This window comes from Chrysoperla carnea, chromosome 3, assembly GCF_905475395.1.
Source record: "Chrysoperla carnea chromosome 3, inChrCarn1.1, whole genome shotgun sequence".
In the NCBI taxonomy this organism is placed as follows: domain Eukaryota; kingdom Metazoa; phylum Arthropoda; class Insecta; order Neuroptera; family Chrysopidae; genus Chrysoperla; species Chrysoperla carnea.
In genome coordinates this window covers 68,091,122-68,115,264 of record NC_058339.1, presented here as the reverse complement: position 1 = coordinate 68,115,264, position 24,143 = coordinate 68,091,122, and the positions used below count along the sequence as shown (strand labels likewise).

General features: G+C 29.8%; 1 protein-coding gene across 3 annotated transcripts in view; it reads right to left on the bottom strand.

Moving 5' to 3' along the window:
- Positions 1-2,803: 2,803 nt before the first annotated feature.
- Positions 2,804-24,143, bottom strand: part of LOC123294881 (1-phosphatidylinositol 4,5-bisphosphate phosphodiesterase classes I and II) — a 347,646-nt gene continuing 326,306 nt past the window's right edge. Inside the window, exons 4-13 of one of the 3 annotated variants that reach the window (XM_044876065.1) lie at positions 15,244-15,377; positions 14,976-15,161; positions 9,385-9,765; positions 6,978-7,240; positions 6,554-6,756; positions 6,273-6,489; positions 4,795-6,097; positions 3,773-4,052; positions 3,454-3,708; positions 2,804-3,140 (exon numbers count right to left, since the gene is read on the bottom strand). In XM_044876065.1, the coding sequence (XP_044732000.1) occupies positions 3,045-3,140; positions 3,454-3,708; positions 3,773-4,052; positions 4,795-6,097; positions 6,273-6,489; positions 6,554-6,756; positions 6,978-7,240; positions 9,385-9,765; positions 14,976-15,161; positions 15,244-15,377 (3,318 nt within the window). In that variant the 3' untranslated portion in view covers positions 2,804-3,044. The remainder of the gene's footprint in view (positions 3,141-3,453; positions 3,709-3,772; positions 4,053-4,794; positions 6,098-6,272; positions 6,490-6,553; positions 6,757-6,977; positions 7,241-9,384; positions 9,766-14,975; positions 15,162-15,243; positions 15,378-24,143) is intronic. The other 2 variants (XM_044876066.1, XM_044876067.1) reach the window with 2 other exon arrangements.

Genomic DNA, 24,143 nt, shown 5'->3' with positions numbered 1-24,143 from the left:
CCTCAATTTAATTTTAATTGTTTATTAAACTTCCAATTTAATCAGAGTTCAACAATGAAAATAACGTTTTATTGGTAAATACAAAAATTCATTAACAGGGCCTAAGATTTCACTTCGTTTCAAAATTGATTTTGTGATGCAATCTATGCAATATGGGAAAAAAATTTCCGTTACGATATAGTCAACTACAAATTAGTGCCTAGTGGCCTTGTATATGAATGATTAAGGTGAAAATTAATGGACTCGGGTAAAATATTTTTAATTCGAGATTCTATAATGAAATTAAGAGAGTATTCATTTTAGAGGAGTAACTTTTTATAATAAACTTACGCATTATTGTAAATAAAAAAGAGCTTTTACAATAAAAACTCTTTTATTTTGTTAATACATTGTTTGATTGCAAAAAAATTTAGATTTTGTTTCATGATATGAATGACAGATATGAATTATTGTATTGATCTATTTAATATATATTTTAGTTCAATTGTTTTAAAACCTTTAACGATTATCTTTTGTTTAAGTGTAGTTTCTCAGTGTTAGACCCAACGTACACTAATCAAGCAAAATCTTTTTATATACAGACCTACTGTTTGATCAATGTGTTATAATTATCTAACATTTGTATCTTATCAATGTGCGTTAATTGCAAGCATCATCCAAGACTTATTTAATAAAGACATATAAAATAAAAATACATGTCACCGGATTGTAATAATCGTTAGTCATTTCTATTAAATCTAGTTAGATTGTAAACTATCGATAGATTTGAACAAACTAAAATAAACTAAAAATGTTTACCAGTCATATCGTAATTTAGCCCATGGCGAAATACAAAGAGTGCGCTGATTGCTTGAATAAGTCGTAATAAAAAACCAACAATTTTGTGTACGTTAATATGCCCTGTATATACGAAATATATATCAAGTGTAGCCCCAAGTTTGTAACGATTAGAAATATTGATGCTGGAAACAAAATTTTTCCATGGGTGTTCATAAAATCACTTAATTAGTCCATTTCCGTCTATCCGCCTGTCTGCCTATCCGTCTGTGATGACGATAACCCAAAAACAAAAAAAGATATCGAAAACCAAGTAAATGGCGCCCGGAAGAGCGCCAGAATTGTATTGGTTTTTTCAACTCTCTTCTAATTTATAAAAAATAATGTAAACGCTGATATTCTACACTTTCTATACAGGTTATTTCAACAATTAACTCAGTCAATTGTTTGTTTTCGCTTGTTTAGTGTCGGTTTTGATGTTTAAATAATATATTTTAAATTTATAAATATTTTTATAAATTACAAATAATACAATTTAATTAATCTCTGTGGTCGCTAATGACCTAGATGTTAAAAGCAACCTTAAATAAAAAATAAAACAATTTAATTAAGAATAAAGTTGCTGACAATGAATGTAACGGAGCTTTAAAATTTATTTTTTATAATAAACGATATTCTTTAAGTAATTATGATTGTTCACGAATTTCGTAAGCACTCTCTCAAACTATTTATTTCAATTTGTTACTTAGTAGACTCAAAACTGTCACCTATAACAATAAGACTAAAAGTAAGATAAGAAGAAAAAAAAACGTTAGATTGTAAACTTATTATTTGTTCATAATTTATCCACGGTTTACAATCTTCCTGGATTTATTATAAACTATAACGATTCTTAAATAATTCGGTGACATAAAGGTACAAAACACATAAACAGAAGAAGTTTAAAATACTTCGCTTTGCTACATAACCGTTTGTGTAAGGACGTTTTGTTTGATCAATACATTTTTAGACAATACTTTCTGCCTTAAAACATTTTTACTAAAACAGTGTGCGTTGAGAGTGATACAACCTTTAAGCATAAACACGTTTTGCTTTAGGTCTTGAGCAGTCTGCGTTAGGCCAAGCCTTAAGCCATTCGAGTATTGATTTTTTATACTAATAGCATTTTCCACACGAGTTTAAAATAGAATAATATTGGATAAAATTTGAATTTATTTTAAATTATTTGAAAATATCATTGAAATTTCAATTAAATCTACAATAAAAAATATTTTTTCAGACTGTAAACTTAAACTAGAGTCTGCTATAAAGCACAAATTCCGAAATAATGGGTCTTTTGTAGATAAAGTTTAATAAATTCTCCATTGGAAACAAAATTTGTGGAACTGTCTGAACTAAAGCAGATGCTTTAATTCCAGATTAAAAGATAATATGATTTAAACAATAACCCGAATGAAATGCTAAACAGTATAAAAAAATATCCGTCTATTAAAGAGATTCTGATATTTAAATTAAAAATTGAATGTTTAAGGGTACACAACATTGAAAAACTATGCCCAAATAAATATTTTTGCGTAATTTTTTGTTTTTTTTGCACTCTGAAGCAGCGCCGCGCAATACATAGAATGCATATTGTTCTAATTTAAAAGCTATAAACTATAATTCAATAAATATCCTTATTACGTAATTTCAATAATAATATTTTTTTGTTTTATTTACGACTATATCCATTTTTTTTTTTATAAATGCTGTACTAAAATCAGCTTAATTTATATTTTGATTGTCAAAATTTTATCATAAACAAATAAAAACTAAAAAAGAGAGTTTTGTTTAGTTTAGTTGGTTTTTTTTTTTTTTTTTTTTACTTTTTTAAAGTAAAACATAATGATTGCAAAATAAATAGATTCGTTTTCCTATAAATACAGAATTTGATTGAAGGTATAATTCTTCCTACTTCTTTTTTTAAAATGAGTTGATAGTATTTTATACGTTATCGTTTTTACGTTAAAGTTTATTTTTTTGGTGGGTTTTTTTTTCTACTATCATGGTCCAAAAAAGATTAGGTAACATTTCCAATCACCTTAAATATATTTAGCTGCACATATTTACTCTACAAAATTTGTTTTCTTGAAATATTCTTTTCAATTCTTGACCGTTCTTGTTCGTCTTTTCCGCTTAGTCTTGAAAATTATCGTTTGTGATACGTCAAAGGCCACACAAACGAATAAAAAAGTTTAATCTCAAATAATTAATTTTTTTGTTTTCCATTACACCGTAGGCTGTTGTGGGGATGTTGCTGGATTTGATTCTAGATCCACACGTGCGTATCGAGTTTCAAATTCTCTGGTTAATCCAGTTTTTGCCTGAAATGATAATAATTGCTATAAAAAATGGTTTAATGGTCCTGGAGCCATCCTATACAAGAATTACATGAAACCTAACGCTCGCGAAAAATAGTGAGATTTTTAATATGAACCAATTTTATAGTGGTTAATTGGTGGTAGGGCAGAGTTAATGCGAAAATTGTTTTTTCTGATATCACAAACTGATGGAACAGATTAAAGGCTCAAAATTAGAAGCTGCACTGTTTTTCGTAAAAAGCCGTGTATCAGGCTACTTTAAATTTCTGTATATAATGGCTGCAGAACTATAAAGGATTTTTATTCTATAAAATACTTTTAGGCGATGTTCTTGCAACGCATTTTTAACAGCATCATGTTGACGTTGTAACTCATCACGTTTACGTTCAAAGGCTTGTGCTAATCGTACTCGTTCTGTTACACCTTTTTCAACCACTGCACTTGCAACTTCACGTTTTACACGTACTAACTCATCTCGATCTCGATGTACTTTTGCTAATGCTTTTACTTCATCCCTTCGAATTGTTTGCAACTTTCTCATGACTGCTGCAGTTTCACGTTCTAATTGTGCCTTTAATTTTAAAAACAAAAACACATTAATATAAGAATTCAACACAAAGAGAGATCTAACATACCCTTAACATCTTTAACTGCCCACTTTGCGATGATCGTAAAACTTTTTCTGCTGTGTTATAAATAGCTTCATGATATCTTTCCCGTAATTCACGTTCTTGTGTGACATGCTCTCGATATGCAGCTATTAAACGTTCAGATTGACTTCTGGGTAATCCAGGACGTATTTCTGATTCTCCTTCACTAGTTTCACCTCCAGTGGCATCTGCACTACCAGGTGTTGGTGTTGTCGGCGGGAGTGGAGGTGGTTTATCACTACTATTATCATATGAAAATAGTGGACTGTAAAATTATTTTCACAATTCCAAATATGTAGTATATTAAAAATTTAGGGGCGATTCTAATTTACACAAAAGTGTGGATCATAATAAAAAAGTGGGGTGCAATGAGCCATCCTTCATGACTCTTATTTGGGAGTTATTTGCTTGCATAGAAACTAATAAAATGAATGGGCTAGGTGCGAGCGGCTCAAGCATAAAAGGGTTCTATCATTTGATGATGAGATAAACAACAAAGAAACAAAGAAGCAGCATCGTATTATATTTCGTTGAATATATTTAACTAATTGTAAGCTCCGCTTTTCCCTTAATTAACGTATCATGTTCGAAGTTTTTATTCAATAATACTAGCGACATTTTTTTTTTTTTTTTTTTTTTTTTTTTTTTTTATACTGTGTTAACATCATGGTCATTACACAGTGTAAAATATAAACTTAGAATCTATTAGCGACATTTAATTACGAATATTTATCAAAATCGAATTACAAGGGTTTTATGATTATTGTAACTCAGGCAGTCATCGCAAAATTATTAGGGTTCCTTTTTTCATCTTTGATGTCGGAACCTTAAAAAACACCACCTATAATGGGTAAGTAATCGTAATCGAATCTTTTTATTCTATCTTAAGCCTTGAAAACGCCTAGTTGTGAATGCTTTCAATTGGCTAGTGATGAATGCATTGCAACGAATGAAGCCCTTCTTCTGTGTAATTAGACCCCTCAAAAAACTTATTAGAAACTACTTACATGTTCTTACTTGATAGTCGTTTCACTAATTTATGACTCATATAAAATTTCGATCTACGTTCAGCACCAAATTCACCAGATTTCTGTGATTGTAAACGCATCTTTTCTTTTTCATGTTTTTTACGTAACGCTTCCAATTTTTTATCTAGCTCCGTTTTTTTCTCTTTCACTAATTTGTTTTCTAAAATTTTTTCTAATGGTTCGGCGACAATTTCTTCAGCTAGTGCTGATTCAGTTGACTTTGGTAGAGTGTTTTGTTCGATTGATGTACTACCGGAAGTTTGTGCGTTTGACGTAGTTACATTGTCCTGATCATTCTCTGGTACAGTTTCGATTGACATAGTTGCAATTGCGGATATTGAATGCCTTGGAGCCGGTGAACCATTACCAACAACTTCTGTATTTGTTTTATTCGCTGTATTACTCCCACTTTTCTTTGGATGAGTATCAGATTCGGTTGTATCACCGTCAGTTGGTTCCATGTCATCAGTCAAAATTGCTAATTGCTCAGCACGTTTCTCTTGCTCACTTTGATATTTGATTGGATTCGCTAATGCTTCAGCGAAATCGGATAGTCCATCAGGAACATAATCTTTCACAACAACAAGTAAGAATAACGTACTAAGGGGTAAAGGTTGTCCTAATTCTGTTCGTAAATTTACATGCCGATAACCGGGGCACAAACCAACCACAGGCAATATTCTATGACCAATAAATTTTCCCGATTCTTCATAAGCTGTAATTCGTATACATGCTAATTCAGGTAAAACTACTTTTTTAAATACAAATGGTTCTTCACCATAAACAGGATTTATGCCATTGTTTGGAACGATTTTTGTACGAAATTTTTTCCGAACTGTATCCGCTGGTAATCCATACATGTCTACTTCTACATACGTGCCAACACGTTTATCAGTTATAAACTGACCAGATATCACAGTGATGCTTACTGTCCCAGCAATAATACCATCTACCGTTGATTCAGCGAATGGATCTAAGCGACGATCTTTTCGACGCATAAACTCTGGTTTTAAAACGTATCCAGAACGATAATTGTATTCAAATATACCAAGATTTAGTTGCATAGCTAAATCTAATGTTTGGTAATTTAATGTCACTAACTGGCAACCAGCATTCCAAAATATTTGTGGCATAAAATTTGATGAATCAAAACGCGTCCCAGCTGGATAAATTCGACTCAATTGATTTTTATTATAATTTACGAATTCTATCGGTTGTTCTTTTAATAGTGTTGTCGCTTGTTTTTCATCGAAGGATGACATCTCGTAATGCCTATTTTTCTCTGAAAAGAAATATTTTTATGAGTATTTATTTTCAAAAATTTAGTTGTATTTTAAACTTAAATAACAAAAAATCTTTATACTGTTTCGCGGATCCTTTTTGTGATAATTAATACAATTTTTTTTTTTTTTTTTGAAAAAATACGAAAATCGAAAAATAATTTTTTTTATACTTACTTTCTGAATTTTCAAAACTAGAAAAATGAACTGGTTGAACGTAATTAACTAACGCTGAAATTTCAGCACCAGCTTCAGTTTCTTTAGCTTGTTGTTTATGATCTGGAGCTACCACTGTTGGTACATCAGCCGTTAAACTAGCATCACCTTCCCCCGTTTCACCATCTTCTTCACTTGAAGATTCTTCTTCCTCTGTTCCCGTTGAGTCTTTTGAACCCTTTAAAAATTTATTCAAAATAAATATTTCAAGTCTTACACTTCCAAGAGAAATAACAATTTACCTGTCGTGTTTGTAATGGGGGAGCATGATGTGGAGCCACACCATTACCCGTAGCTGCAAGTTCTTGATTGGGTACTTCTTGTACAGCAATCGGCATAGCACTTGCAAGAGCTGATGCAGTTTTTTTATGATGATGATGATGTTTTTTCTTATTTTTGATTATTATTTTCCGTTTTAGCAAACATGGCGGCGGAAGTGGAGTACCTAATCAAACATGGAAACATACAATTGAGACATTCATTTTTTAATAATTTAGTAAATTTCCAATGATTCTAATAATAATTTGAATGACTGTAAATCTATAGTTAGGTCATAAAATTTCTTTTCAGATGTCAAAATTTCGACTTATTTTAGTGAAAACCTAAATTTTATCTAATATAGATTAAATGTTAAAAAAAGAAAACAATATTATGAAGAAAAATTACCTGGTTCTAACTTATGTGAATCTAACGGTTGATCTAATAACATTTCACCAAATATATCCCTACAATAATTTGCAATTTTCGCTTGCTGTCGTGGATTACAATGATTTTCAAATGATAATATTACAGGATATTCAGATGTTTTAAACGCACTTTCAGCTATTGCTTCTAATACTTCGCGAGCATTTATTTCAGGAACAAAAGTATACCCATGTACAATTACAGGTTCGTCAGTCTTTCCATTCCAAAAATCTAACTCCACACACCTTGAAACAAAAAATTAATTAATTCACAATTCAAACTAATTCACAATTAAACTGTTTTGAAGTGCATCGAATCACTAAAAATTCTGGGAAAATTTAACAAAATCATTATTAGCTGAATGCCCGAACAGAAGTGCATGGAAACGATGTACTCCGTTAAAGGGTCCTGAACCAATTATTGGGGAACCGATAAGCACAATAAAAATTAAAATACATGACTAAATGGTAGATGGATCCAACCTCTCTTAAGCAAACATTCATGGCCTTTGCAAAAACTCTTATAAAAGACTTTTCATGAAAAAAGGCTTCAGAGTTTTTGAAATTGGGAAAAAATCAATTGAAAATACTTACTGATCATTGTAAACTTAATAAGTATATGCGCAAAATTAATCTCATGGTGAACGAATTCTGCAGATTTTGTCATAAAGAGGAAGAAATTGGAATACACATTCTATGTGAATGCGAAATTGAGATAAATCGAAATGCCGCTTCTGGAGGATCTTTGAGAAATGGAGGTACAATAGATCAAACCGGTCGCAGGACAAAAGATCTTGTACGATTTATTAATAATTCAAATTTAATCTTATCTAATCTAATTTAAAGGTAGTTGAGATATTTTTCAATCAAATATGTAAGTGTTTACCATCGATAAATAATTAATTAAAAATATAGATTTTTATCTGCAAAAGACAGTAGTGCCTGTATAACCTTAACGTTAATAGAAATTAGTAGGTATATTGTCTAATATAAATGAGTAAAATTTATTGTTCAAAAGATGGTAGGTATTTAAAAAAAATATTATTTTCATTTATTTTATCACGTCTGTTTATCACGTTAAATGCAAAGAGTATTAAATTTACATAAATATTCTAAAGGTAATGAATAAAAGGGTCAGCAGCTTTCCTAGTTATAATTAAAAACACAACCTTTATATAATCATTTCCGGTTGGAAGCTAAATGCGACTGACATAGAATATAAATTACGAACGTGATATATTGTATACACATATCTACATTATAGTATTCTATAAACATGTACACCGATATGGAATAGAAAAAGGAAAAATTGAAAAGTGATTTTATATAAATATACAGTGAAAATCACTTATACATCTTTTGAAGTTATAACAAACGCAAAAAAACGCGTGTTTTAAGCATCGAACTGTTTCCCTTTCGGACGGTATGTTCTCGCAAAGCTAGAATGATATATGTAACCTTCAACTAAACTAAAGAGGGGGAATAAAAATAAAACAAACTAAATTGAAACACTTTCTACCATTTTTAGGGTAGATGAGTATATTCAGTAATAATCGAAGGACTAGAAGAAACATATCAGACTAGGTGTCTTAAAAAAAGTCTAGAAAGGCTTAGTTGTCAGGTTTTTGCTTCCCTTCCCTTACTTTGTATATCAACAGAATTTTGTCGCGCTAAAATAGTCTAAAAATAGGCTTACAATAATTCTTTGAAAATACCAACTGGATATAACCCCTTAAAAGTTTTGTAAAGAAAGTTGAGAAAATCACCCCCAAGGCGCTTAAAAGTCTTATCTGCAGTACATTATATGGTGCTGCTTGTAGTTTCCGTAGCTACAAACAAATCTTAGTGTCAATTTAAATAGATTTAATTTATAAGTGTACATTAATAGTGTTCCGGAGACGGAGAAAAAATCCCACCTGATTGTGTTGGGTGGGGTCTAATGCGAAGATGAAAGAATAACTATTGATACTTAAGTTAAAATTAAAAGTTTTAGACATAGTAGTACTGAATTATGTAAAGCCAACGAAAGATTTAAAATATTTCTCCGTCCTTCTTGATTTTGACCAGAAGAATCTTATGGTAGATCCACACGCTACCAACTTCACACAGACTTCTATAGAATTTTGTCTGCGCAACAAATCAGTGCAAAAAAAAGATGGTATGATGGTAAAGTCTTACATGAACATTTTTATTCAGACTTTCAGTCTGCACAAACAATAGTCTGTATCGTGTGGACCCACCATTAGATCGAGATAATGTTGGAGACTGAAAGCTTATGTTTATAAATATTTTTCACTGTATTTACATCCATGGGGGTGGAAAATTAAATAAAATATATAGAAAATACGAAACGTTTAAAATTATATATAAATTAAAAATAAAATAATTACCTGCAGCCGGCTAATAAGCTTTGTCTATATATCTCAACACTAGATTTGCCAGTCAATTGATGTCCAGTGAGGTAGGTATTGTGCGATGAATTTATAAAATAATGTGGCAATGGTTGATCCATTTCGTTGCATAACTCTAATTTATTAATAGCAACAATAATATTATCCTCGGACATTAAAAAACGTAAAAATCCATCAAAACTAAATTGTCCTCGTTGTGCATTATATTTATTCGGTTCATATTGTGCAATTATATCTTTGGCACGTGTTGTATTTGCATATGGATGTAATATTTCATTTAAGCGTGGATCCCGTTGTGTTTTATTTAGAAAATCCACCAATTGTGTTGCAGACATTAAACGACGTTTGGATGTTCCAACACTAGAAATTTAAATTTATTAATACGTTAGATGGAAAATTACATAATATAATTATCAGTGATCTTACTGATTAAGGCAGAGAAATGAAATAACTAAAAATTGGCAATCAAATGTTGAAAACAAAAAATAGGAATGTTCGCTACTATTCAAAAAATATCAAAATTTTTGTTTTGTTTCCAAAAAAAGACCCTAAACCAAAATCAAAACATGAACAAACAAAAATTCTTAAAATGAATTTCCTATCTTGCTTCTTGAAAATACACGTAAAAACACAACTATGGTGTGAAATATGTGCGATAACGTCATGAAAAACTTATAGCAAAGGGTATCTTGTTTTTTTAAAAACAATACACACACTTTTTATACTCTGTATATATGAAATATATATCAAGGTATAGTAATTTTAGTCCCAATTTTGTAACGCTTAGAAATATGGATGAAACGATCAAAATTTTGGTATAGGTGTTCATAAAATCACCTAATTAGTCCATTTCCGTATGTGCGTCTGTCTGTCCGTCTGCCATCATAATAACTCAAAAACGAAAAGAGATATCAAGCTGAAATTTTTATAGCATGCTCAGGAAGTAAAAAGTGAATTTGAGTTCGTTTTAAACCGTTAGAGATAGAAAAAAGTTTCAATGTAAAAAAAGTTCCTGATAAAAAAATTAACAACTATTGTTTGAAACATTTTTTCATAAACTGTACTGTTTAACCACGAGGACGCAAATTAGGACAAAATTTTTGATGTCCATTTTTCCCAAAGCTTTAAAAGGTAGGAAAATGAAAATTTGCGAAAAGCTTTAACTAGTGGTCTGGTAAAACATTTTCGAAAATTGAAAATTTTCGAAAACCAAATAAATTAACCCGAATTAAATTGCTTTTTAATTCGTAGCGCCTAAACGGATGAATTGATTTTGACTTTTTTGATTTCGTGTTAAGAGAAATTTAATGGAGAGTGATCTTAGCTATGTTTCAAGTGCGAGTTAAGGGTTCCGTACCCGGGACAACTAAAAAGTAGGCGATTATCCTCAAAATCGGTTCAGTTTGAAGAGGCTCTAAGGAAAGAAGTAATTTAATGAAGAGTGTCCTTACTTAAATTTTCCTTGTTTAAATAGTAGAAATAATTTAAGCTCTGACAACCTAGCCGAATAGCAGAATAGTGTGAGGTCGCGGAAGATTTACGTCATAAAAGACTTTTTTATCCTTAAAAAATCAACAAGACTAAGATCCATTTTCTAATGAATAAGAAAATATAAAAGACATTGGTAATTGTATCGATTGACAATTGTATCAGGGGTATAATTACGCATATGCGATGATGATAACTTTAAAACTCTTGTTTCTATGTCGTCAGTGGATGATCATCATAGAAAAACATTTAAATAACAAAGAAAAGTTTTGTATAAATATATATACACATATAAGGAAACTTTTGACGTAAGTTATGTAAAATATGTATGTTATTATAACAAACTAGAATTGAAATAAAAGTTTTTCTAGTAAAATGCAATAATACGAAAATATATAAGATTAGAATGTATATATTTTATCATATAAAATATGTTTTATCAGACTATAATCATGTACAATCTGTTTCAGGAATATTACTTCTATTCAGAACACTTCCGTAGCATTACGTAATGCCTTCACGAGGGGGCATGGGTTGATGTTGAATTAAAATGGTGCTTTTTATCCAAGGGAGGTATAGTAATTTTTTGTTTCTGCAAACACCATCGTGAGGAATAAGGAATATTATATTACAAATAACTTTTATCTTCGAGAAGTATCTCGCAAGAAATCATTAATAACGCTTCTCCGCCTTAAATTAGCTTATCATGGTCAAATAATTTTCTTTGAAAGGATTCAGTTTAATTTATAAAATTTTGGACTTTTAGTTTCGTAATTATTTACCCGAGAAGCAAAGTTTTTATTTGAATTTTGAAAACAAAGAAATTTGACTAATAATTTCGATTTTTGTCTCAAATAACTAGATCAATTTTTATATTATATCAATACGTATTTCGACTAAAATGTAGTTATCATCAGTATGATAGTAATCACCGTATTTATTTATTTCAATATATCCTAGAACAATTTTTGTATTATATAAATAAATTTTTGGAATACCATAGTAGTCATCAGCATGAATTAGGTAATCGTAGCCTTGGATAATATTTATAAGGAAGAACATCGCACAATTTAGATATGAAAATGGTTTTCTGATCTGAGATCATTTTGGAGGCGGTTCCAATCTAACTGTGCGGGATCCTTTGATTTAGTTTTAAGAGTTATTAAATTGGGCGAATGTGAGCAAATTACAAGGATTCCGTTTTTGCTAGTCGACATAGGAACTCGAATTTTTAAGCATCGTATTTGTGCAGAATTTCATAAGGATTATTTTTTTATGGCCATTGAACTTCTTTTCTCTGAGAGCTATTCATGTTGCGAAAACATGACATGTTCGGTCAATATAAGATTAAAAACGTAAACGTTGCAGTTCGCATTTGAGAATGTTAAGACTTTAATTTAGAGCCAACATATAACTTTGAAATTTATCTAAAACGGTTTTCAGATTTATTTTTCTGTACAACACATTTTTAATCTAATTTCACTAAACAATTATCATAAATTTCTTGTGCTTTTATTCACTCTGTATTTGAATTTATTTATTAAATAAATATGATAAATGTTCGTTATGTGGTGAACGTGTTCTAAATTTTACACGAGAATTGTGATTACAACGATGATGCACTCGCACAGCACACGATGATGACAAATATTGCACAAACGCGCTTCGTTATGGTCGTATGTGTATTCACTTTCTAAATATGTACATAAGTAGTAGATACATATGCAATCATCTAACTTCGTTGTACAATACAAATAATAAAACCATGGTAGGTAGGTGCCATGCCGTAACTCCAGTGTTGTCAACTTAGTAGTTTTACCACTAAAACTAGTGGTTTTTTTCTACTATTTTTCTACCTTTAGTGGTAAAATAATTTAAATAATTTAATATTTTAATATCATTTCTGGCAATATTATTGCTCTCTTGTTGTTTTTTAGTGGTTTTCTATCGCCTGTTTAGTGGGACGTAGAGTTGAAAGTTGGCAACACTGCCGTAAGCCGTACTATTAGATCTAAGGCTGGTGTAGTATTTGACAATCATTTTGGAATGAATAGAAATATGAGAGACTCTTGTCTTGTTATAAGAGCTAGCTAGCAATCAGGGGCGCAAAAAAAAAATCCCCATCATAAGGTTGGCAAATATGTTGTTTTATTTAGCACAACTAGCCTGTCAATTTATTTTGCAATAATGTCGTACAGTTGCTGTTTGTATACACAAACATTAAGTCATCTTAATATACAGAATGTTTGATTTACATCTAAGCATATAAATATCACGAGTATGACAGAGCACATGCGTTAAGCAATGCATCTAAGTAAAAGGTATTATAGGTGTTATATGAAATTGCAAAAGTGACTTGTATCGTGGCTTATCTGTTGTAGTTCATCTATTTAACTAAGAAACTCCCACTCTCCAAGCGTCTTACAACTATCCCAACGCATATCGAAGCTTCAACACATATATATAATACCTCTCACTTAGATACATTGCTTAAGGCATGTATTCTGTCAAGGTTGTTGGAGACCACCATTAGGTTGTACGAACAAAACTCTACAAAGTTTGTCTTCGACATTTTTTCAGTTATTATAATAAAAAAAATGGGGATCTCGAACTTTTTAAACAGCCTGTATAATTGCCAGACAGCTTTGCCATTGCGACAGAATTTATTCTAATAATTAAAAAAAGTATTCAAATCATTTTAGTGGCTGTTATTTTTTATACGATTTATAGTTTTATAATCAAAGAATCTAATTTTAATTTGCGGAGGTAGAAATTCGACTGCTTTACTAGCGCACATCCAGCGTTAGTTTACGCAACCGATCTCTGGTGCAATACGTTCGTAGAAAACTTAAAATTGATCAATATTCCTCAATTATTCTGCGCTATTAAACATTTTCCAAGCTTCTTTCAAATTTCCAGTTGTTTTGAAATGACTGCCAAATACTACCCGTGGCCCTAGACCTATGCTATCTATTCTAAAGATTAAAAAAAATTATGAAAAATTGCATTCTACAGTTATTTGTTATAAAATGATATTAATTTATTGTAAAAATTTATTAATAGTGTGTCTATGTAGAAAGAATCATCGTCTGGATGATATGGCGTGTACGTGCTTTTATAAATACGTATCTATAAGGTGGTGTGCATTGAAAACGTGAATAATATACAAATATTGTGAATTCTAGCCTTATCTCGCAGCAATTTGTTCAGTTTTTTCATAAATTTGACGTAGAAATAAAACCAACCGCAACCAGATGAGATTTTGGATTATTTAGAGTAAAATTACTCACCCATCGTTAAATAAACTCGATTTTAGTATTTTTTTGGGGTCAAAGTTACTCAATAAACTAAATTTCATCAAATTCGGAAGCAAAAATTTTTCTGATTTTGTTCTTTACTTTTCAAAGAGAAAAGAGGTACCTCCTCCCTTTGAAATGAAAAGAAGAAAATTACACAAGTCGAGAAATTTTTTAAATTTCCTATTCGAATAAAAATCATTTGCTAGTGTAATCTTGACCCAGAAAATACAAAAAATTCCTAAGATATCTACTAAAATCGTATACGACGGGAGATATTTCGTAGCAATTTCCTAAATCGATACCTCAGAAATTTATCTTCCACAAAATCAATCAGATTTTGTTATCATTGAATGTTTGGTGTAACTAGGAAAAATAAACACCCAGTTCATTTCACGATTAGATGAATGTTTTTTGAAATACCTGTACGATCGCTTTGAAGTAAAAGCTTTTTATACAGGATTTGAGGGGATATCTTTAAAACTGATCATTTTCTAGAGGTAATTTGATCCAGAAAATACAAATATCGGATTGAAGATTTGAAGATTTAATGAACTATTTCTGAGATATTTATTAAAAACGACCGATTATATCAATTAGAATATTGTCTTAGAAACGCAAAATAACCTCAATTTTCGTGTTTTTAGATTATTTAAAATAATTAAAAGCCAAAAGCTTAAACATTTAGCTCATTTTTAGCTCCATGGTATACAAAACAGACTCATATATCCCAAACTCATGTTTCACATTTATGATCTACATAAAATTATTTAAATTTATACTTACAGCTCATCGAAAACTTTTTCCACTTCAGTTCGTTGTGTTAAATTTTTGTAAAAATTAAAAAAATCTTCAAATTGAAATTTTTGTATACTAATTGCATCATTTTTCCCTGATGGTAGACCCGATATATCCAATGCTTTTTCAACACGTTTACGATCATCTTTATTTTGTGCGAACATTTTTAAAATACTGAAATTACAAAAAAAAAAAAAAAAAATTAAATAATTTAAGATAAACTTTTATTGAGAAAATTGGATTAAAAAGAAATTACTTTTTGATTGGGACTTTGTCCGTTTTGTCCATCATTAACGACAGTTTGGTGTAGGCTTTTAATAAAAACATATTTGTCGGTCCATTTAGTTGTGTTAAATTGTACGCCAGTTGCATTAATTCGTCGGTCCATAACTGAAAAAGAAACAAAAGTTAAAATTAATTTTTGGAAATTTTGAGTATAAATTTGGATGTAGTAAATTGTCTTACAATGTTTTTTTTAAGAACTGTTTATTACTCTAAGAACTTGGATAGTAAAATAAAAATAACTGAATTGAAATAAGTAAATATTACTGGAGTCAACGACTGTCATACCTAAGCAAAGAAAATTAGTATTTGCCTGCTCAAAAATTTTCTTGAACTAAGAAAATATTTACTACTAGATAGATACCCGCCCGCTTCAATGGTCTTAAAAGAAAAACTATCGCTTTATAGCCTCCACGTCACTTGATCTCACGTATTCCCCTTCTATAGCACTCGAAGGAATTGTTCTACACACCTAAAATACTTGCACTATTTTCAATTTTTTCATAATTCCTTGAGAATATCAGAAAAGAAGGCCATGAATTGTTTGAATTTACTATTTTCAATTTTTGATGGTAATAAATCATAGACGGAGCAGTAAAAACTCTATAATAATAAATTTAATTTTTTAAATATATTTTAATGAATTATAACTCATAGAACTGTTTGGCGAGAACTGTTATTTCCGATGTAATATATTAATGACAGTGACGCGGCGTCATCAATGCTGACGCGAATCCATAAGGTTTCTTCTACCAAATATCATCAAACGCGCTTATAGAAGTTTTCACTCAAAAAAAAAAAAAATGTGTACAAAAATTTAATTTATTTTCTTTAATTTCTAACTAATGTAAATTTAGTTACGAAGAGGAAAAAAATATTCGATTTATACAAAAAAAGGAAGGAGAAGATAAAAAATCTTCAACTACAATCGGAAAAAAAACTGGTTCAACAAAACCAGTTTGCTCCAGAAAAAATAATAAAAATGCATTCATTCATTTATATTTTTTCTAACCGTTTCTATAAATTACAACTAAATTAATATTTTTTCATTGTAATATACAGGAAACTCGGGAGAGGATATAATTAGTGATATAAAATTCAAGAAAAAAATTTTTTTTATCAAGTGTGGGTATGACTATGGTACGGTTTTGTGCCACAAAGTTATAAAATCAAAGTATTTACGTATTTTCGATTTGGTTTGTTACTTAAAACAGCACTTGGTTTTGATGGCAAGTTTAAAAAAACTTACAGCTCACGACAATGAAGATACAACACAAAACAAAGTAAGAATTTGGAATTTTTACAATCTGTATTAAATTTGTTGAGAATTTTTGCTTATATATAAATTCAAAATTTTAAATATACACAACACAATTTTTTATTGTGTTCGTTTCTTTACGGGATTGAGAAACGAAAAATTAAAAATTCATCATTTGCCTACTGTGCCTACAAATAGTTTCACCGGATGTTATACGAAGCTATCGAAGATAAAATAATTTATCTAATGGTCAAATTAACTGGATTTCTGTATTAACAATTTGGCTTCGATAATTTGGATGAAAAGTATTTCCTTATATAATTCGGACTAATACAAAATTTAGTTGAATTGAAAGCGAAAGAGATATTCGAAATTTTTTCTGCAAAGGATAAACACTAGAAATGTGTTAAATCGATATATCGAAAGTCATTAAATTAATCAGAAAGTGAATTTGGATAAAATTGTATATTTGAAATTTTTTGATTTTCTAAGATTTTTCGATTTTATTAGAAGTCCGATTGATCCAAGTCGATTCTCCATTTATTTTCAAAATATCATTTGTCACATTATTTTAAGAAGTGTTCATGATATTCAAGAATTATGAAACAAATTATGAAACAAATACAAATCGGCAAAAAAACGGATAAATCGAGTCCAACAAATTATTCCGATATTTTATTTTAAAAATTTCAATTACTGGGTATTTTGACGGTTTTTTAGTATAATATCACCAGCGATATTATCGAATGTCAAGAATTTCGTGAAAGAAGCATACCTGTATTCTAATGCAACAAAAATTGAATCTAACTAAAATAAAATTTCCGTGATTTGAACAAGTTTTGTTTTCCGTTTTGAGATACGGCATCCTCAAAATAACCAGATTTTTGTGAATGAATGTGAAAAACAAAAGGAATGTAAAGAAAGTTGTTAAATATGATCATCAGGATTCTTTCTATCCATACAGGCTATAACATATATTTTTGTAGTAGATAAATATACTCTTTTTTTTTTTTTTTAAACATAGAATCTGTGTGTTCCAAACCAATGTAAATTATTGTACATGTAGAGTAAGTTCGCTAAAAATAATTTATCAAAAATAATAATAAAAGTATGAAAAAATGGTTGGCTCTTCATGCTTTTTTTATTTGGTGTTTATAACGATTCTACATTTTAATTAGTTCATAGTAGTTATGCAAAAAGTTTGTATTTTGATCAAACTATCTTTGGTGAATTTATTTTTAAATAAATTTATTACTTTCATATTTATTTGTTTGTATTCTTTTTAATTCTCTTTAATTAAGATTAACTCTACAAGCTATGGATCTTTATTAGTGTATGCTATTTTATCATACAAAATGTCAATTATATTCGAAAAGCTTCGACGTTTAAAATTTGTATTAATGTTGATAAGCAAACAAAAATAAAATTCGTTGGGTTGAAAGAATTACACATTGTGTGTAGAGCACGTATAGCCGATTTGGTTAAGGTGCATGTTTAGCATGAAACCAAGAGTCCCGGATTCAACTTTTGGTGTACGTGTATTATTATTAACTCAGTCAATTGTTTGATTTCACTATTTCTTCTAACACTGTGTGTAATTATAAATTCTGTACAAAATTACAGTTTCAACAGTTACAGTTTCAGTTAATTTTTTTGAAAGGAATTAATTACCTGCATAAATTTTAATTTACAATTACAGGTTGCGGAGAACTGTACGTTAAAAAAGTTTTCTGATTGTCTATGATCTGACGGTAGAAAAACTGTCAAAGAATTTGTATTGCAATTTGATGCGAACCAAGAAAATAATATTTTTATTTATTTGCCAGTAGAATATTGAACCATACCACAGATGAACATCTATTTCATTTTTACGAGACCCATACAGTACATGTTGCAAAAAAAACCCAATACCCTTGACTCCTCAACTAAAAAAACACACAAAACTGCCTGTATATACATACATACATACATACATTTTTTTTCCAGAGGAGTATATAATCATCGTTACCGTATATATAAATTTAGACGAACCTCATATATCTTAATGATAACAAAAAGAATGATTATTATTATACATAGAAACTCTATGGTTGGTATAACTTTGGTATGCTTTTTTTAAAGATTTAATTCATGAAGCTTGAAATAAGACACAATATTATATACCTACCAAATAAGATGTGGTGGATAAGACATTTTATAGTCAATCAAATCAGCGGGTAAGAGACCCTATAAAATATTGATTTTTTTTGGATAATGTAGCCAAATTTGATCCTATATAGTGGAATGTGGGACACAGTGAAACACGAGACATAGTGAAACAACTATTATTTTATTTGAAGAAAATTCCTGAGGAAGTACTCAGATTTAATATGAGCCAGGTCAATATTTTAATGGAGTTATCGTTTGACGAGTGTATTGATTGAAAGTAATTAGATTTTTCACTTTTAATATTGCGTTTTTATTAAAACAAGAGAAAAAGCACTTACGGCGATTGCTCGTTTTTTCCTAATAATTAGTACATTTTGCTCACAAATGTTGGAACAGAAAAATGCCGTTATCAACAATTGAAAAGCTTGATTGGTTTGTGCTCGTCTTGTTTCACTGTGCTCCGACCTTTGTTTTATTGTACTCTTTGATATGTTCAATCTTTTGCATATATATTATAAATGTGAAAGTAACGATGTTTTTTTGTTTGTTACACATGAGCTATAATTCATAAAGATTTATAAAAAAAAATAAATAAATGATGGAATTAAATTTAATCTGACATACTGCACCATCTATGAGCATCATTTTGAACCATAAGTTAAAGATTTCCGTAAAAATAGTAAATGTAAAACAATTCCGGGCCATCTTTTCTGATATACTCAAGGAATTATGACTATTTTACAAATTGTACACATATTTTACCTGTGTAAAACAATCCCTATTATTATTTCGAGTGTTATGGAAGGGGATAAGTGAGAGCAAGGAAGGTGAAGGTTATGGCGCGGCTATAGGAGGTGATATTTACCAATCTTTACTTTTAAACCAAGCGAAGCGGGTGAGTATGAAGCTAGTATAAAATAAGTTATGAAATTAAATCTCAATTTAATTATTCAACAATTAAATTATTCAATTAGCTATTCAGATTTTTCGATTTGGTTATTTAAGATTATAAATTAACATTATTGGATAGGGTACAATAAAGAAGTTTTACAAAGCCAACAGCTTTAGTTTGGAAACATATTTCTACAGTTCCTTATTGTAATTTAAAGACAACACTTACTTTTAATATTTAACCACGAGTTTTACAACAGGTGAAATATTTTGAAATTCTAAAAACTCTTTTTTGTTTCACTGCCACTTTGATTGTATAAAATTTAACGAAAAATTTCATACTTATATTATTATCTTAAGTTTATTACAAAGATAAGGACGCCTTAACCATATCAGGCTTCACTTTGTTTAGTCTTTGTAAAAAATCTAAATTTTTTAAATTTTAAAGTCCTTTTAATGTTGCTGCCCTACGATAAGTTTTTACAAAATTCAAATTTTCAGGGTGAAAACAATAACTTTAAATCATAAAGTTAATAAGAAGGCACATAAAGGCATAATAACAAACACAAAGAAATCGTATATAATGAGAGAACGAGGTCTAAAGACTCATGAGATGGAATGAGTTGAGTATAAGAGATTTATTTGAGAAGAGTTATGTGTCAAACTGATACAGAAAATGATGATGATTTTACTTTTGTGTTTGTTCTTTCTTAAATAATATTAAAATCAATTTCATGGTTTAGACAGAGATACACAACAAAAAGAAAAATTTTTTATTTGGATAACGCATACTAAAGTTATAAAAAAACCTTTCATTATTTTGTGTGTTGTAATCCTATCTTATTTTGAAAACAAAAACGGGTTCTTTAATACAAGATTTTCGAGGAAATATTCCTTTTATTTATTGAATTTCGTAGAACATACTTAAAAGCTTCGATTTTTGAATTTCTTGGGTCAAAATTACCTTATATACAGAGTTTTATCGAAATTGGAGACGATAAATTTGTATCGATTTTTTGCAATTTTTTCAAGGGGTACCCCTTAGAAAAATTCGAAAAAATCGTAAAAAATTATTTGTTTCGGAATTTGATGAAACTCAGTTTATAAGGTAATTTTGACCCAAGAAATTCAAAAATCGAGTTTATTTGGCGATTGGCCGAGTAATTTTCGAAAAAAACCATATTTCGGATCGATTTCCGGTATTATCTCGAGAATTATTCGCCCAATCGTTAAATGAAACCGATTTTTGTATTTTTTGGGTCAAAATTACCTTATATACAGAGTTTTATCGAAATTGGAGACGATAAATTTGTATCGATTTTTTGCAATTTTTTCAAGGGGTACCCCTTAGAAAAATTCGAAAAAATCGTAAAAAATTATTTGTTTCGGAATTTGATGAAACTCAGTTTATAAGGTAATTTTGACCCAAGAAATTCAAAAATCGAGTTTATTTGGCGATTGGTCGAGTAATTTTCGAAAAAAACCATATTTCAGATCGATTTCCGGTATTATCTCGAGAATTATTCGCCCAATCGTTAAATGAAACCGATTTTTGTATTTTTTGGGTCAAAATTACCTTATATACAGAGTTTTATCGAAATTGGAGACGATAAATTTGTATCGATTTTTTGCAATTTTTTCAAGGGGCACCCCTTAGAAAAATTAGAAAAAATCGTAAAAAATTATTTGTTTCGGAATTTGATGAAACTCAGTTTATAAGGTAATTTTGACCCAAGAAATTCAAAAATCGAGTTTATTTGGCGATTGGCCGAGTAATTTTCGAAAAAAACCATATTTCGGATCGATTTCCGGTATTATCTCGAGAATTATTCGCCCAATCGTTAAATGAAACCGATTTTTGTATTTTTTGGGTCAAAATTACCTTATATACAGAGTTTTATCGAAATTGGAGACGATAAATTTGTATCGATTTTTTGCAATTTTTTCAAGGGGCACCCCTTAGAAAAATTCGAAAAAATCGTAAAAAATTATTTGTTTCGGAATTTGATGAAACTCAGTTTATAAGGTAATTTTGACCCAAGAAATTCAAAAATCGAGTTTATTTGGCGATTGGCCGAGTAATTTTCGAAAAAAAACCATATTTCGGATCGATTTCCGGTATTATCTCGAGAATTATTCGCCCAATCGTTAAATGAAACCGATTTTTGTATTTTTTGGGTCAAAATTACCTTATATACAGAGTTTTATCGAAATTGGAGACGATAAATTTGTATCGATTTTTTGCAATTTTTTCAAGGGGTACCCCTTAGAAAAATTCGAAAAAATCGTAAAAAATTATTTGTTTCGGAATTTGATGAAACTCAGTTTATAAGGTAATTTTGACCCAAGAAATTCAAAAATCGAGTTTATTTGGCGATTGGTCGAGTAATTTTCGAAAAAAAACCATATTTCAGATCGATTTCCGGTATTATCTCGAGAATTATTCGCCCAATCGTTAAATGAAACCGATTTTTGTATTTTTTGGGTCAAAATTACCTTATATACAGAGTTTTATCGAAATTGGAGACGATAAATTTGTATCGATTTTTTGCAATTTTTTCAAGGGGCACCCCTTAGAAAAATTAGAAAAAATCGTAAAAAATTATTTGTTTCGGAATTTGATGAAACTCAGTTTATAAGGTAATTTTGACCCAAGAAATTCAAAAATCGAGTTTATTTGGCGATTGGCCGAGTAATTTTCGAAAAAAACCATATTTCGGATCGATTTCCGGTATTATCTCGAGAATTATTCGCCCAATCGTTAAATGAAACCGATTTTTGTATTTTTTGGGTCAAAATTACCTTATATACAGAGTTTTATCGAAATTGGAGACGATAAATTTGTATCGATTTTTTGCAATTTTTTCAAGGGGCACCCCTTAGAAAAATTCGAAAAAATCGTAAAAAATTATTTGTTTCGGAATTTGATGAAACTCAGTTTATAAGGTAATTTTGACCCAAGAAATTAAAAAATCGAGTTTATTTGGCGATTGGCCGAGTAATTTTCGAAAAAAAACCATATTTCGGATCGATTTCCGGTATTATCTCGAGAATTATTCGCCCAATCGTTAAATGAAACCGATTTTTGTATTTTTTGGGTCAAAATTACCTTATATACAGAGTTTTATCGAAATTGGAGACGATAAATTTGTATCGATTTTTTGCAATTTTTTCAAGGGGTACCCCTTAGAAAAATTCGAAAAAATCGTAAAAAATTATTTGTTTCGGAATTTGATGAAACTCAGTTTATAAGGTAATTTTGACCCAAGAAATTCAAAAATCGAGTTTATTTGGCGATTGGCCGAGTAATTTTCGAAAAAAAACCATATTTCGGATCGATTTCCGGTATTATCTCGAGAATTATTCGCCCAATCGTTAAATGAAACCGATTTTTGTATTTTTTGGGTCAAAATTACCTTATATACAGAGTTTTATCGAAATTGGAGACGATAAATTTGTATCGATTTTTTGCAATTTTTTCAAGGGGTACCCCTTAGAAAAATTCGAAAAAATCGTAAAAAATTATTTGTTTCGGAATTTGATGAAACTCAGTTTATAAGGTAATTTTGACCCAAGAAATTCAAAAATCGAGTTTATTTGGCGATTGGCCGAGTAATTTTCGAAAAAAAACCATATTTCAGATCGATTTCCGGTATTATCTCGAGAATTATTCGCCCAATCGTTAAATGAAACCGATTTTTGTATTTTTTGGGTCAAAATTACCTTATATACAGAGTTTTATCGAAATTGGAGACGATAAATTTGTATCGATTTTTTGCAATTTTTTCAAGGGGCACCCCTTAGAAAAATTAGAAAAAATCGTAAAAAATTATTTGTTTCGGAATTTGATGAAACTCAGTTTATAAGGTAATTTTGACCCAAGAAATTCAAAAATCGAGTTTATTTGGCGATTGGCCGAGTAATTTTCGAAAAAAAACCATATTTCGGATCGATTTCCGGTATTATCTCGAGAATTATTCGCCCAATCGTTAAATGAAACCGATTTTTGTATTTTTTGGGTCAAAATTACCTTATATACAGAGTTTTATCGAAATTGGAGACGATAAATTTGTATCGATTTTTTGCAATTTTTTCAAGGGGCACCCCTTAGAAAAATTCGAAAAAATCGTAAAAAATTATTTGTTTCGGAATTTGATGAAACTCAGTTTATAAGGTAATTTTGACCCAAGAAATTAAAAAATCGAGTTTATTTGGCGATTGGCCGAGTAATTTTCGAAAAAAACCATATTTCGGATCGATTTCCGGTATTATCTCGAGAATTATTCGCCCAATCGTTAAATGAAACCGATTTTTGTATTTTTTGGGTCAAAATTACCTTATATACAGAGTTTTATCGAAATTGGAGACGATAAATTTGTATCGATTTTTTGCAATTTTTTCAAGGGGTACCCCTTAGAAAAATTCGAAAAAATCGTAAAAAATTATTTGTTTCGGAATTTGATGAAACTCAGTTTATAAGGTAATTTTGACCCAAGAAATTCAAAAATCGAGTTTATTTGGCGATTGGCCGAGTAATTTTCGAAAAAAAACCATATTTCGGATCGATTTCCGGTATT